The 16,940-nt window shown below is 35.0% G+C and overlaps 1 protein-coding gene across 1 annotated transcript in view; it reads left to right on the forward strand.

Annotated features, from left to right (window-relative positions):
• kcnh7 (potassium channel, voltage gated eag related subfamily H, member 7) overlaps window positions 1-16,940 on the forward strand; it is a 49,815-nt gene that overhangs the window by 19,928 nt on the left and 12,947 nt on the right. The window contains 7 exon segments of the mRNA XM_052600655.1: window positions 5,572-6,033; window positions 8,377-8,397; window positions 8,933-8,956; window positions 9,229-9,443; window positions 13,947-14,372; window positions 15,367-15,766; window positions 16,157-16,356. Of these exon segments, the coding sequence (XP_052456615.1) occupies window positions 5,572-6,033; window positions 8,377-8,397; window positions 8,933-8,956; window positions 9,229-9,443; window positions 13,947-14,372; window positions 15,367-15,766; window positions 16,157-16,356 (1,748 nt within the window).

The raw sequence follows: 16,940 nt of genomic DNA on the forward strand, positions 1-16,940 counted from the left end.
CAGTTTGGAGAGACTTTTAATTAATGCTGGTGTGGTTCTGAAACCCAAGGGTAGAGACAGACAGAGAGAAAGAGAGAAATCACACGGCAGAGATTAAAGGGGGGGTGAAATGCAAAGCGTTTGGAAGCTGTGACTTTACCATGAGGAAAAAAACATCCAAAACAAACCATGGCTTACAGTCAGATTCAGCGTATATTTATGATCCAGAATCAGATCCCGAGGCTGAAACTGAACGAGAGCAGCAGCAGCAACGACTCGCTCCGAGCGGGGCTCGAACCCGGGTCTCGGCATGGGAGGCGGACGCACTAACAAGGAGGCAGAGATATTTGAAGCAGTTTTACTCACCGCCTGCGGTTCAAACACACGATCGTGACCCTTTTTCGTTGGTATTACATCATCCTTAAGAAATAAACGATACGCAAATCCGGCGTCAAACTGGGCCTTGTTTGTAAAACAAGCATCTTCGAAATGCAGGGAACAAACAAAAACACTTGCACAACTCCGTTGATGCTCTGTAAAAATAAACTCCATCCACTGGTCCCTTAATGCTGTTTTTTTCTGGTAATCTGTGCAGGGTTGTCTTGCCCTGGCAACCAAAAACAAACTTCTTTTGTGACATTTTGCGACGCTCTCGCTCTGATCAGTGAAGTCTGTTGTGCTCTCAGTGCTCTGCTATACGGGAGCGCGCGCTCTTCCGGCAGACGTGCCCTCAGGACCCATATAAGGAAATTCCGCTCCATCTAACGTCACACAGAGCCATACTCGAAAAAAACTTTCCGAAACTTGTGACAAACCGGAAGGAGTATTTTTGGAACTCCTTCAAACGTACAACTTAATTTTTGAAACTTTGTCCATGTTTAGCATGGGAATCCAACTCTTTAACAGTGTAAAAAACTCAGTATGCATGAAATAGCATTTCACCCCCCCTTTAAAAAACAAGACTGAGGGCTTTATAACTTCATATGGCTTTTGAATGAAATGAAATATGTAATAATAATTCAGATTATTTCTGATGTCAGCCAGATGAATACATTTAAACAGCACAAATTCATACTATCCCATATTAAGAAACTTTAACAGTGAGGTAATAGAAAGTAGAATACATGCTATTGTTCCTAACAGTAGAAGAACAAATGATAAGAGTAATGTGTGGGTATAATGTAGCTTTGTGTAGCGCCTGATGCTCTGCACATCCTGGAATACACAAGTCAAAAATGTGTTAGAAAAGCTTTCTAAGTTCTTTAAGCATTCTTGGCTGATTGTGTTGCACATGAAGTGTGAAGTGTGCCAGGTAAACAAAATGTGATGAAAAAGGCTGTTAATGAAGTAGAGAGCAAACAAAAGGAAAACTGCAGATTGCAAATTAGCATACATCTCATTTCACGTATGAAAGCGCCATATTTATAGGTGTCTAAAGGGTGTTGCAGCAAATATAGCCTGTTTAATTCTAAAAGTTAAAGACAGGGTGTAAAATAGTCATGAAAACCTATTTAGTTTTTGGCAAAATAAAAATTATAATATAATAATAATAATAAAACATTTTGACTGCTTTATCCTGCACTGTGAAATATACAATGTGAAAGTGTTAAATAAATAGTTCACTCAAAAATATAATCATAATTTATTCAATCTCATGTAGTTCCAAGACTGTGTAACTTACTTTCTCCTGTGAAGCAAAAAAGAGGGTATTTTGAGCAAAGGAAGTCAGTGGGAACTAAAATAGTTTGGTTACCAACATTGTTCAAAATACAGTATCTATTTCTGTGCTCTGCATTAAAAAAAATGTAAAGGTTTGGAATGGCATGAGGGTAAGTGAACAATGACAGAATTTTCTTTTTTCCCTTTAATAGTCTCTCAATCAACATGAGGTCATATAAACTTCATGTAATATAATTATAAATAATCAATTAAAATCAGTATAAAAGTAAATATGTGTATTATTTGTTCATTTGTATTACTATTTTAACAACTAATTTAATATCTTATTTCTTGATTCTGTTTGTTAATTAATGCTTTTTTTTTAGAACTTACTCGGTGACCAATGTTTGGCAGCAGTCATGCCCTGCCATACCCAGGTGATGCCATTTCATGTGTAGGTGAATATATGTCTAATAAGAAGAAAGCCCTATCTAGGCTCTGCGCTGGCAGATTCAATAGTCTCGTTGTTTGATGAGATAAAGAACAACTGTATTTGCAATAAACGTTTTAAGAATCTATACACCTGTAGCTCCGGAGGACTATTATTCTACTGCGTGGAACTGTTTCATCAACACCCAAATGTTGATATTGAATATTTATCATGCTGTTTATTTCTTTGTACATTTGAATGCAGAAAACAAAAAAATCTATCTAGTTTATATATATATAGAAGACACTGTTTCACTGTTTTAAATGAAATGTAGCATGTCAAACTGCAGAACACTGTTGGGGCTGCTTGAAGTGTTATGCAACAACACAAATGCAATAGAAACAAATGTCATGAGTTTTCCTAGGACACCAGTAATGGTTTTGTAAGGCATCAAGTGTTCATGAAACTCTCCTACACTCGATGCTGTAGTATCGCCAAATACTATAATATTTGATTAAGTTGGTCTCACTGGTCCATAAATAATTTAGCTATATTTTCTCTGTGGTTGATATGAAGCTCAGGTAATGAAATCCATGTAGAGTCCTAAGGCTACCTTGTGCTCCAGAGGAGAAAGATACAGATTGAGAGCTCATTTGAACCATGTCTCCTCTCGTCTTCTCACTGAATTTCATTGATGCTGATGTCCCATTTTTCCTTCCATCAGAGACAACTCTGTTTGTTTAACATTCAGGAAGTTCTTGTTAAAGATTGACTGTGTGGGTAGGACCGCTTGGCTGCAGAGGTTTTGCTGCAGAAACCCCAACCTTGTTTGACAGCTGCTGTAATGCTGCGATTTGTATCCTTAGTAATTCTGGTGTTGGAAATTGTGATGTGCACAACAACTAATGGAAATTTTTGTAACTGACTAGTCTAAAAGTAAAAAACCCTCAGAAGACAGTCAGAAACATTGAGTATGTGCAATCTATTTGAAATAATTAAACTATGAACCAAGCAATCAAATAATTCCAGATACCTTATTATCTGAATTGTTAATATTTTCCACAAAATAGTTAACATTTACAACACTGACGGCAACTAAAGCAGAAGACGGGCTGAATGAAAATGCAAGTTCACTCTCTGACACTAGGTGGCGCTTCTGGACAAGCAGAAATTTAGCAGATACCATGGTTACTCCTGTAAGCAAAGCGGAGCTAAACATATAATCACTATTTTATTTGGCATTACGTATGTGGAGATAACATGAAAAATGTAAACAAAACCTTTTTGAAGAAAGTCAGTTCCCTTTCATTCATAATATTTCCCCCTTTAAACTGGTAAATACACTCTCACACCTTGCTTGCAGTGAGTAACATGATGAAAGTGCATGCTTGCAAGGTCTGACAGGAAATTAAATTAATTATTTTTCCACTCCACATTTGCACTTTTCAGAATAATGTATTATTTTTTTAAACGTAACATTAAGATGACTAAATTTCGACTAGTATTTCCAATGTTGACTAGCAGCAGCAGTTCTGTTTATTCGATTAGTCAACCAGAAGTGTAAAGAGTACCTGAAAACCATACTTAAATAAAAGTATAAATGCCTTACAGTTAAAATTACTCCATTACAAGTTTACAAGTCACCAATTCCAAAACAACTTTATAAGTATCTGATCTTAACAGTACTTAAGTATTTTATGTATACTAAAAATAGGCTCAAAGATGCACTAGTCAAAGAGACATGCCAGTGAAAAACAAGGAAGAGTTGATTTGTGAGGAAAGCAATCACATTTATTTTTCTAAAACCAAAATAAAACACCTCAAATTGCAAAAAAAAAAAAGTATCCTTATATACCCTGATAAATAAAATAATGTTAAGTAAAAATCAAAGCCTTCTTGCATTGGATGTGCTGGTTCCAGCATCATTGCAGGATGCAATAATGTCCTCATCTCATATGCTATAAGCATCTGTGATTCACAACTACTTGCTAAGGAACTTGTATTCACATAAAGTAGCCTTGTTGACAAGTTTGGGTGAGTAAGGGCAAAATGCACAATATATAGTACTTTTCTTAGTAACACTTTATAGAACAATAAGGATCTAACATTATTACATAATACAAAGATTACAGAACAGGTAATTAGCTAGAAATTTAGAAATGACCTGAAAGTTAGAAATATCATGAAAATTTAAATCTTCTACCCAGAGCCCCTGGAGGACTGTACCTTCAGGTCCATGTTTTCACTATTTATGGTGCTTTTTGGAAAAGACAGAGACATCAGTAGGAAGAAAGGAAGAAAACTGCGCACCAAAAAAAAACAAATATGTCCAATTAAAGGTGCTGGATGTAATTTTTTTGACTGTACTAAAGCATAAAAATACCATAATATGTTTGCAGATACTTATAATATCACATACTTGTTTCTCAGAGAAAATCTACAGCCAGTTTTTCTACTTTGAAATAAGTGTTCTGTGTTGGAATGCCTGTTTTGTGTTGGTCTGTACTAAAAAGGCATACCTCTAAAAAGCTCTGTAACCAGAGGCATATTAAAATGCAAGATAAATCAACTTATAAACTAAAGCTGATGATACACGGGAGACTTTTTGGGCAATGTTGCCACCAACAGACAATCAGATGAGACAACCGATCTAAGGTATCCAGATAGACATTTGTTATCCATTCTCAATGTGAAAGTGGCCAAGCAACATTGCTCAAAAAAAGTTGCCCAACAAAACTGCTCAAAAATTTGCCTTGTGTATCATCAGCCTTACAGTGCAAGGCTTGTTGTCTACCATTGTCAGTTGTGCTTGTTCATGTTGTGTGTCCTCAATCTGGCAACCCGCGTGAACATCAAGTCTGAGGAAGAGGAGGTGTAACAACTCTCCAATATTTAAATTTTGAATGCAGTACCCATTTCAACCACCAGCTTTCAATATTATTGGCCCTTTAAGAAGGTGAAGGAAGACAGGTTCAGAAATTGTATTTCAAATTAAGGGACAGGGATTTTCTTTAACATTTGTAAGGTGCAGTTTTTATAATTAATTTCTTAAATGTATCTGTGTATCCTTTATAATCACTGAAGTTGTCTACACTGCAAAATTAGTCTTACATCATATCTGCCCTTTGTAGTTTATGATTAAATGCAGTATTCAGAAACCTGTATGCTTAGTAATGTGCAATAATACAAAAATTTGCATAAACATAATTTGATGCACCATGAGCAGTTCTAAATCTTATGCCACAATCAACAACCATTAGTAGTGAATGTAAACTTTAATTAGTAAATGTAGTTTCAATGTACAGGGCTACCTTATCTTGAAATTGAAGGGGATTTTGATTCATTTAGGTGGCATTTTTGCCCCAAGTCCCTTGTAATTTCCCCCGCCCGCTGGAGATGGACATATATGTCTGTTAACTCTGCCTTTTTATACAATATAATAAAATAACGCCTATTTCTTGTTACCTCCTCTGAACCTTACTCCGTTCATTTTTTTTCTGTAGAAAAAGGACGTTTCTTTGGTTTTCGTCTGCCTGCACCACTGAGCATGCTGGGAGTGAGTAAGCAATCCCTCCCCCAGGAAGACCCGGATGAGGTGACCATCCATTCGGCTGATCAGAATGAGAAACACTCTTCCTGCTCGTCATCTGTCTCTCTTTCTCTCTCTCCACGTGAACTCCATCCACCCACTGGCGAGAGCTGTAGCCCTTCCTATGGAAACGACACCTGGGCTCTGATTGGCCAGAATTATCTGGGGTCATGCTCGCCTATCTCAGGGCCACAGGATCACTCGTCTCCACGGGGCCCTTGGGAACGAGTGGACCCACAGGAGCCTTTGCCGACTGCATCTAGGAGAGCATCACGGGCCAGTATGTGCACATTTAGGAGAGTATCATCTACACAAGATTTAGAAGGACTCAGCACACAGACACAGAGGACGTACCGTGATCGCCATGCTAGCGAAGGTATACAAACACATCTAAATACACAAGGATAAGCTTTTAAAAAGAATTATATGACTGTAATTGGTTGTGTCAAAGGAATAGCTCACCCAAAAATGAAAATTTTAATAAAATGTATTATTTATTTAGGCCATCCAAGAGGTAGATGAATTTGTTTCATTCACCTGAACAGATTTGGGGAAATTTAGCATTGAATCACTTGCTCACCAGTTCGTCAGCAGTGAATGGGTGCTGTCAGAATGAGAAACCAAACAGCTGATAAAAACATCACAATAATCCACAAGTAATCCATACTGTAACTCCAGCCCACCAATTTATGGCTTCTGAAGTGAAAACCTGTGTTTGTAATAAAAAAAAAAAATCCATATTTTGAACTGTAAACTGTCCCTTTTGGCCATAATCCATAATAATGTTTCTTCTAGTGAAAAGGTTCATCCCATTGTCCTCTCACATTAAAATCCACCCACACATTTGTTTAGAACTGTTTTGGACAGTTTTTTCACTTGATCTGTGCATATTTCTCTCCTGATTCAGACAAAATTATTTATTTTTCACTGGAAAAAAATCTATATTATAGGACTTGTATTTTATTTTGCTGGAAGGAAAACGATCCAAGGATCCTCAAATGCAAACTGTGTGTTTTGCTTCAAGAGAGCAACCATACGTTTGTGTTGTTTTACTTTCTTTATTTTATATTCATTCATTCATTCATTCATAATAATTGAATCTTTTTATTATTCCATTTAATCATATAATCATTCAGTCAACTGCTTGACTGATAGAAGATTGTTAACTCTGGTTTTGGTTACCAGACAAGGATCTGGAATCCAGGGCTGGATCAGAAATTTCTGTTATGGAGGCATGATCTAACAGATTTTTATTATTACAAATGTACAGCTTTTTGAGTCACAAGAAATTAATTGACAAGCTGGAGTGTGGATTATTATGATGTTTTAATCAGTTGTTTGTACTCATTCACAGCAGAAGAAACATTTTTGAGTGCTAAATTTCTCAATTTTAATCTCTGTGTCTGTTATAAGATGGTTATTAATCACTATTAATTTAGAAACTTTATAATATAGAATGAGGCACTACACTACATATGAATAGGGTAGGCTATTTCCTGGAGTGTAATAGCTGACAGTTACGTCAAGGTATCTAGCCAAAAATATAAATGAGTGAATGTAAGGTTTCCATATTTAACTGTGCTCAAATATTTAAAAGTAAAAACTAATCTTTTTTTTCTTAGTCCTTGAAACTGACTGATGAAATCAAGAGACAGGGCAGCTTTTCTCATTAAAATGAGTAATTTTCTCACTGCCTTGACTTTGTAAGGCTCTAGGACACAGCAGATGTTAAACTGTGACCTATATCCTGAAATGTGTAACCTGAAATTGCTGAGCGTTAAATTCAACTGCAGCTGGTTTTATAGTTTTTTGACGCTTGGGTGTAGTTATTAATGGACTGACCATGTTTGTACTCCAGCCACGTTCTTCTTCAGTGATAGCTATAACATAATTAAAAATGTTGTTGTGACTGTAGATAGATGTCTTTACAAGGACGAATGACTTTAGTTTTGGCCAATTATATGTCACATTAAATTTAGTTTTTTATTGCCTGTGTTAAATAAAAGGGCAATAAAATCCAGAGGAACGTGATGTGACTTGTTAGGTTAGTAAGACAGACAAAGTTATATATTTTTAGCATATATTTCCATTATGATTCCATAGCTTGTACATGAAGTAAATTGTTTATTGTACTTTTAATATGCAAAGGGTCATCTTATCAAAGACGCACACATTTGCATATAATATCAAAAATGTAGAGTTCAAGGAAACTGTGACAACATTGTGATTTAATGTGTTAAGCATCTCAAGGTTGTTCATTGAACAAGTGATTTATTATACTTTGGAAGAAGATACAAACGGGCATAATTTTGAGCATTATTAAGCACAACTAAAATTAGTATGGTCTATTCCTAATATAAAATATGAAATTGTATGTTTGCTATATGAGCAAAATGCCACTTTAAGAAAGTGTTTTTTGCAAGATGTTACCTAATGATAATGTAACTCTTAGTATAAGTGAAAGTTTGGATTTTGTATATTTTTTTAAGTTGCAAAATACTGTGGGAAGTCAAACTTGTTCATTTAACCCAAAATCATTATTTATGCCTATACTTCCTCCCCACCTAAATGATTTATTGTCTTTATGAACTGTCTTTTTTTTTTTACTAACACATGTCCTCATACAGTTTAGATCTCACCTGTCACTGGTGCTTTTGACTGCCTTTCACTGTCTTTCTCTCCTTACACCCTGTCCATCTGTGATCTATTGCTTTCTCAGATAATGGGCGTAGTATTAAAGGTAACAGAGCTGTTATTCAGCACATGCTTGCCTGCCTGCCTGTGTAAAGCATGCTCAGGCTTACACTGAATGCTCCTGAAACACACCAAATTAACAATCAAAAAATACTGAAAAATAAGTGTGAATGTGCCAGAGGGACCGAGGAGAGATGTGCATGCGTAATGCCTTGCGTGACGTGAAAGTGCATGTGAAATAAATGATTTGCTGGATTGTTTGAGCCGATATTTAAGAACTAATTTTGAGCTTTTGCTGCTTCTTCTATCTTTCTTTTCTTCCTCTAAATCTCTCTTTCTGAACCTATATGAGTTTTCAACCTCTCAGGTTAAAGTTAATGTATTCCACAGTAGAATGGATTGTTTAGATTCTTGTAGAATTCTTGTCATAAATCTTGTGGATCATTTCAGTTCAGTCACCTGTTTATGAGTTCTTGAGATGATTCCAGATTCTTTTGACCTTTGACCTCTTAACTTTTCAAAAGTTAAATCATTCTTTGCTCCCCTTCCCCCCTTTCTTTCGCTCTCTTCTCATTGGCTAGTCTCGCGCTCTTGGATGGCTGGGGGTATGGCTAGAGCTTCACTTCTTTGATGTTAACCGTAGTCATGTCTCTGTTGTGCGTGCGTCTACTGTCTTTGTATGTTGTGTTTGCAGTTGATTTAAATGTGGTTGTTTGTGGTGGTGCTGGTTTTAATAATGGTGGTCTATAAATGCAGATTATTAAAATGATCAGTGTTGATGTCACTATGAAAGTGACTCCTGATACACTGCTATTTTTTGATAGCGAGAGAGAGGGATGTACTATGCTCATAATTTGTGTATGTGTATTTGCTTTAGGTCCATTTAATCAGATCAAGTCCAGCATTTTGGGTTCCACGTCTGACTCAAACCTTACTAAGTACAGCACCATCAACAAGATCCCGCTCATCACTCTAAACTTCTCAGAAACCAACAATGACAAGCGGGCATCATCTCCGCATTCCTCAGAGAAAACCATCATTGCACCAAAGGTCAAAGATCGAACACACAATGTCACAGAGAAGGTCACACAGGTGAGCGATGGACATTACATCATGAAAACACTTACAGTCATGCCCAAAAATATGGACACTCTTGGTAAATATGATCAAACAAGGCTGTGAAAATTAATCTGCATTGTTAATCCTTTTGATCTTTTATTTAAAAAAAAATAAAAAAATCACAAAAATCTTACCTTTCATTGAATAATAAGAATTTAAAATGGGGGGGGAAATCATTATGAAATATATGTTTTTCTAAATGTTTTTCTTTATATATTTTTTTTCTCCTATACATATATATATATATATATATATATATATATATGTGAAGAATTTGCCTCAGAGTAATTCTCTCTTAGAACTTCTGTTCATACCGTAATGTGTATTAATCACTGCACAATATTCCAATGAATAATATGTTTGTCCTCCTAATCTTTAAACAAAAATAACATCTTATACCATTAGCCAAATAATATTTAGTAATTGTTTAAGGGCTTTCTTTTAGGTAATGTAGCCTTTCTCAAATCCTTGCAAAACAAGTCATTTAAAGATGCAAGATTTTTGCGAAATAATGATGATATTTGAAAGCACTAAAGCAAACACGCCCATACCCCAACAGGACCTCGCCCCTATTTTCAAAATAGATATACAATGTCTGTTGAGTCTACATATAAAGTCCCTCTGCTTGAAATTTGATATTTTTGCACAATTAGCAGGATCGATAAAACAATAAGAAGTATGGAACACCATATTCTTTATACATGTATTTTAACCAGATGTCTGGAATAAGTAGTAGGAATTAATCATGAAGCATTAAATTCAATTAAATTTATGCACTTAGCAGAAGCTTTTATCCAAAGTGACTTACAGTGCATTCAGGCTATCAATTTTTACCTATCATGTGCTCCCGGGGAATCAAACCCCTGACCTTGCGCTTCATAGCACAATGCGCAACCATTTGAGCTACAGGAACACTAAGCATTAAGTAATAAATCTAGTAGTGTATATGCAAACATGCACCACTAATGACTAAACACATATACACAAAATACTGGCTCAGATTGTGTCTCTTTCCCTCCTCTTCTGTCTATTTCTGTCAGTGGTGCTGTTTTTGTTTGTTTGCCACATTATAGACTTGTTGCCTGTAACTAACCAGATGGCCAGTTACACACCCAGATGGCTCGTTTCATCTTTTTTATTCTTTGTGTCATGCTGGTTGAAGAGTTGGACTCTAATTAAACTGGTTCTTGGCATCTAATCCTGAAATGCAGCCTCCCACACATCCGCAACCTTTATGCCAAACATGATTTCTCTCTTTCTGATTGACCCTTTTTTAATATATCCCTTTTTTAATACATATATTTATACTTTTTTTTATATAATAATGAAATCCTCAAATGAAAATTCATGAAAAGTTAATGAGCTCAGAGAAGTCACTTACATTCATGTGCAACCACGTGTTTTAACACATCCATATTAGATTAAAAATAACCAAGCTTTCCACAATGATAGTTTAAAGATAAACATAACTTCAAAGTTTAATCTGATGTAAACCAACAAATGTCACTTAAAGCAAGAGTTTGATTACCGCACTGCATTATAGATTAATAATTAAACCCTAATCATTTATTTATACACTGCATGGGTGAAGTAATTTGGCAGGACACAACTTGTCAAGTGGTACACAGACAAGATCATATACAGTTATTAGGAGAACACATGGAGACAGCTCTGATTATTCTACTAATTAGCATGCCTCAGTCAATACAGAGCATTTTTTTAAAACTGCTTCACCATTTTGAGACACTATGACCCAATTTGAGGTTTATGCACTGGATGAAAAAGACACTTCCTAGTAATACAATATAATTAGGTTTCTACTCAAAACTCTTGATGAGAAATAATAATGTAAAACACATTATAATTTATATAAAGTTATAAACATTTATTAATTAATTCAGACAAGATTTACAGATTAAGTAAAAAATATAATGTTTGTTTTTGGGTTCAGTGCTTTTTTCTTTCTTTTTTTTTAAGATATCAAACCTGTACTTTTGTTCAGCAAGAATGCATTTAGTTGATCAAAACACAGTATTTAGTTGATAAAAAGACAGAGACAAACTTACAAAGACTTTACAATTTGTTACAAAAAAAAAGCAAATCAGCCTATTAGATTTCTGAAGTGACACAGAAGACTTGAGTAATGGTGCTGAAAATGCCATCACAGGAATAAATTGCAATTTAAAAAACATTAAAATAGTAAACAGTTGTGTTAAATTGTCATATAAATAAAATAAATAGTGGCTGTAGCCCATGGTCCTCCAAGCAGATAACTACATTATTCATCCAGTTTGTGTAGTTGCATGTGTGTGTGTGTGTGTGTGTGCATGTGCATGTGCGTGTGTGTGTGTGTGTGTGTGTGTGTGTGTTTGTGTGAATGAAAGACACACAAATACACACACAGACTAGCTGAAGGCTTGGCAATTACTGTCACTGAAAGCAAGAGGAAATTGTCTCTCATCCTCTCTGGATCAGTGGAGGAATGGAGAGGAGGGCTGTATGAGAATTGCCTCTTTGACATTGAGTCCCACACGCATGCTGTCATACATCACTGGACAGATCAAAGCAGCTGTTGACTCATTTGTAATAATAAGCATCCAGGGTGTTTCTGGATGCTTTAATATAATGCTGTGTATATTACCCTATGCATTTGTTTGCTCACTGAACACCCAGACCGGTCTTGTCCGGACTGGTTCACTGATGGGAAGGACATAACAGTCTTTCTGCATGTCATTTTTTTCTCTGGCTGGATGGTGTGCTGTGGTCCATGATTAACTCATGGCTGCCTCGGCTGTGACCCGTCACCATGTGGCCTTCTTTCAGCTTTTCATATTACCATCTGAGAGCTGGATCATGAAATTTGCATCATACTGTAGGCGTGATGTATTTTCCAAAACTTCTATTCAGTAGACATACAGTGTGATGCTCTATTGAATAAAAGCGTTTGATTACTAAGTACTAAACAGACATACTCTAACATTCACATTGCAAAGCATCCTGGCCAATCAGGACAGATTATTTCCTGAAACAAGTTACAAAAATCTTTATGATATTGGCATCACAACCGTGATTATTAATTTACATCTTTAAGTCTTTAAAGTACAGTAGGAAAAACAGTGAGTTCAGTTCTAAGGGTCAGAGAGGGTTGAAAATGGTCACAGAAAACGAATTTCAAAATTAAGATGGAAATCAATAGTCACTAAACAAATATGTATATTTATAATATAATATATTTGCTTAAACCAGTGATTCCCAAGCTTTTAGCTTAAGAATAAATGTTTTGAAAAATAGTGATAATAAATGGATATTAATGTTTTTTGTTTGTTTAAAAAAAAAAAAATATTAAAACATGAAATTATATTCTTTTTATTATTATTATTATTATTATTATTATTATTATTAAATGTTTCTCTCTATATGCAACTAAAACTGCTTGTCTTAATGAGTTTATCATTCAACCGATTCATTCAAATGGCTGATTTTTTTTAAAAACATTTAATAATTAGTCACTGAATCATTGGCTTGATCTCTTAGAAACCTGGGCATTAATGCATAAATATTATTAACATAATTTGAAATGTTGTTTTCTATAATTAATCACACAAAGGTATCATGTTAAATTGACAGCTCAAATTTATTTCAATAAATTATGTAATTTTTGAATAATTTAACACATTTGCATGTTCACAGTGCTCTGATGTTGGTTAATTGTCACAATGCATTCAGGTAAACATAAAATATATATATTTTTTTAAGTTAGTGTTTAATTTTTATTAAAATGCTTTGAATTATTTTTAATTATTATTATTTCACAAACCCTCTGTAGTTCCCTCATGAATCCCAGTTTTGCGAATCCATGGCTTAGAATGAAGAACAAGATGCTCTTTGGATCATTTTCAAATAATCCTGGATAACAATAATCCAGTATTTGCATAAACATTATATAATTTAGCTTGTGCAAAGGTAAGCCATATCAGTTTTGGTTATACTTTAGTTTAGGGAGCAGTTCTCACTATTAAATAGTTGCTTATTAGTATAGGACTAGCATATTGGCAGTTTATTAGTACTTATAAAGCACATATGAATGCCTTATTATATGTGGCCATATTCTACATCCCATAATCCTACCCAATAACTAAATTGAACAGCTACCTTACCAACTATTAATAAGCAGTAAATCAGGAATTTGACTTTTGAGGCAAAAGTTGTTATTAATATGAACATGAACATGACAAATTGCTATGCTGTAATATGATGTTTAATTTTCAAATGTATGAGAATATTAACATCATGAATATCAGAATCATGAATATCTGAATCACATTCTACACTGCACGAATTAAATCATGTGTACATTTCATACACGAGTCACTGTGTTGTTTCCCGTCTCTGATTTTGCAGCTTCTGATATCTGTTAATAGCTGCAAAATATAAAATTACCATTGTAGTCATAGTAACCGCATCTCCATGCTTCAGGTGTTGTCGCTAGGCGCCGACGTGCTTCCAGAGTATAAACTTCAGACGTCACGCATCAACAAGTTCACCATCCTACACTACAGCCCCTTTAAGGCAGTCTGGGATTGGCTGATTCTGCTGCTAGTCATCTACACCGCTGTCTTCACACCCTACAGCGCGGCCTTCCTGCTCAATGATGTGGAGGAGCAGAAGAGACGAGAGTGTGGTTATTCCTGCAGCCCAATCAACGTGGTGGACCTCATGGTGGACATCATGTTTATTGTAGACATTCTAATCAATTTCCGGACTACGTATGTTAACGCCAATGAAGAGGTGGTTAGTCATCCGGCCAAGATAGCAGTGCATTACTTCAAGGGATGGTTCTTCATAGACATGGTGGCAGCCATACCTTTTGACCTGCTCATATTTGAGGGAGGATCAGAAGAGGTGAGCAGTGCATATGTATATGTGTGGTTTGATTTGCTTTAAGCATTCAAGAATGAATGATTTTTCATGCTTTTCATATTATTGCTTATACTTTGAGTTACAAATACAACAAATACAAAAAACTACTTTAAACTACACAGAACAGCATACCAACCAACCTGAACACCTGGCAAAAAAAAAAAAAAAAAAAAAAAAAAACTTTTTGGGATTAAATATAAAATACAGTTTAATTCTTAAATATGGATTTAACACTAAAACTGCCATTCACATATTAAGTGAATGTATAAATATATATATTTTTTTTTTTTCAGGAAATATGCAGACTATAGTAAAAAAACAACACAGTAGCAAACAGTAAACACTAAAATTGCAAAACAAAAATGTATAATTGATAAAAAAGGTTATTTTAGCCTACTCATAAATGTTCCGACTTTGGATTAATTATTATTTTTGTTAATTGTATTGTTCACTACTGTGTTGCTATTAATTAGGTGAGACTGTGCACTTGAATCAGTCACTGCATCATACATCCTATGCAGTGTGGTGAATTATTATTGCTCATATTTGTGACCTAAATAATAATTTCATGACTCTAGACATTACTTTGTGAACACATTGACATAATACAGTGACATAATAAGTTTTTTAGCCATATAAAAACCATATCAAAAGTCATGTGCATGGGTAAATTTTACTCATGGTTTTTTTTTAGGTATACAATAACCCCTGGCAGTTAAAGTGTTTTATATAAACAATTTTTGACAACAGGGGTTTGTAAATAACACAATTTTAGTAAAAGTCAATGACTGAGAGACTTGGATATTTCACTGAAAATCAGTTATGTACATTTGAAAAACAGTCATGGGTAAAATTTACCCCGTGGCAGTTGTAGTGTTTAATATGACTGGCTGTTTTAACTTTGTTGCAATAGTGTCATTTTGTCTTAACATTATGTTAACGTGAATTTATGTTTGCTCTTCACCTTCTTGATTAGACCACAACTCTGATTGGCCTTCTGAAGACTGCCAGACTGCTCCGATTGGTCCGTGTGGCACGGAAGCTGGATCGTTACTCAGAGTATGGGGCGGCTGTCCTAATGCTCCTCATGTGTATCTTTGCGCTGATTGCTCATTGGTTGGCTTGCATATGGTATGCGATCGGCAATGTGGAGAAGCACTATCTGGATCACACTATCGGCTGGTTGGATAATCTAGCCATATCTATCGGCAAGCAGTACAACGGCACTGACCTCTCCTCAGGCCCCTCAATCAAGGACAAGTATGTGACAGCACTGTATTTCACATTCAGCAGTCTGACCAGCGTGGGTTTTGGAAACGTGTCGCCTAATACCAACTCAGAGAAGATCTTCTCCATCTGTGTCATGCTCATTGGCTGTGGGTATCAATAAATTAAAATTAACACCAGTATAGCAAACAGGAAAGATTTTTAAGTCAGCTTAATCTTAGCTGTTCACAAACAGAATATAATAAAATAAAATAAAATAAAATAAAATAAAATAAAATAAAATGGGCTTTTATACTTAGCGACAAAATTTATGATAATATACTTGGTAATTACTTTGATCTATCTACTGTTTTCAACAATAATAACAAGAAATGTAAATATATATACACAAACACACACAAATATGTACACATACACATACATACATATATATATATATATATATATATATATATATATATATATATATATATATATATATATATATATACATATATACATATATACATATTTATATGTCTTCTCTCTTTGTGTTTTAGCTCTGATGTATGCTAGTATCTTTGGGAATGTGTCTGCTATAATTCAGCGACTGTACTCAGGAACAGCTCGGTATCATCTGCAAATGCTTCGGGTCAAAGAATTCATCCGCTTCCACCAGATCCCTAACCCGCTGAGACAAAGACTGGAGGAGTACTTCCAACACGCATGGACATACACCAATGGCATCGACATGAACATGGTAAGAGTCAGGTTTTTGTCCGCTTGATGTAAATTCCTGTCATTGAATAAATAAATGCTTTTATCTGTCAGTGTGTACAGTTTGAGCCAGTGTGTTAGCTATCTAGTGTTTTAAACATATGTATCTCAGTCACAGACTATTCATGTCAAATGTGTTCTTGTTTCTACACAGTGATCTGATATGTATTTTTCTTTCTTATACGCACTCAAATGGACTGACTTCAACACCCTGGTGAGCAGGAGGTATAGATTAATGTTGCTTTTGACCTTAAAAGCTGCAAAAAATATTTGTATCAAAGCATGCCATTGATTTTAAACTATGCATGTTTAACTGTGAGCAGTGTTGGTTTTATACATAGAGTTTTATAAAGTAAGCATAGTCTAAATGTTAATCTCAATTAAGGTAATTAAAGTTTGGTCCATCGGAAGACTGACATTAAATCAAAATCTCTATTAACAAAGCTAATGGCATGTGTACTGTGACTAATCCTGCATACAGACATTTGCCCAGTTCTATTTCAGTTATTTTCCTTCAATTAAATCAGTTTCACTTTTAATGGACCTAAGTCATATTTATATTTCCCA

This window comes from Carassius gibelio, chromosome A6 (assembly GCF_023724105.1).
Source record: "Carassius gibelio isolate Cgi1373 ecotype wild population from Czech Republic chromosome A6, carGib1.2-hapl.c, whole genome shotgun sequence".
In the NCBI taxonomy this organism is placed as follows: Eukaryota; Metazoa; Chordata; class Actinopteri; order Cypriniformes; family Cyprinidae; genus Carassius; species Carassius gibelio.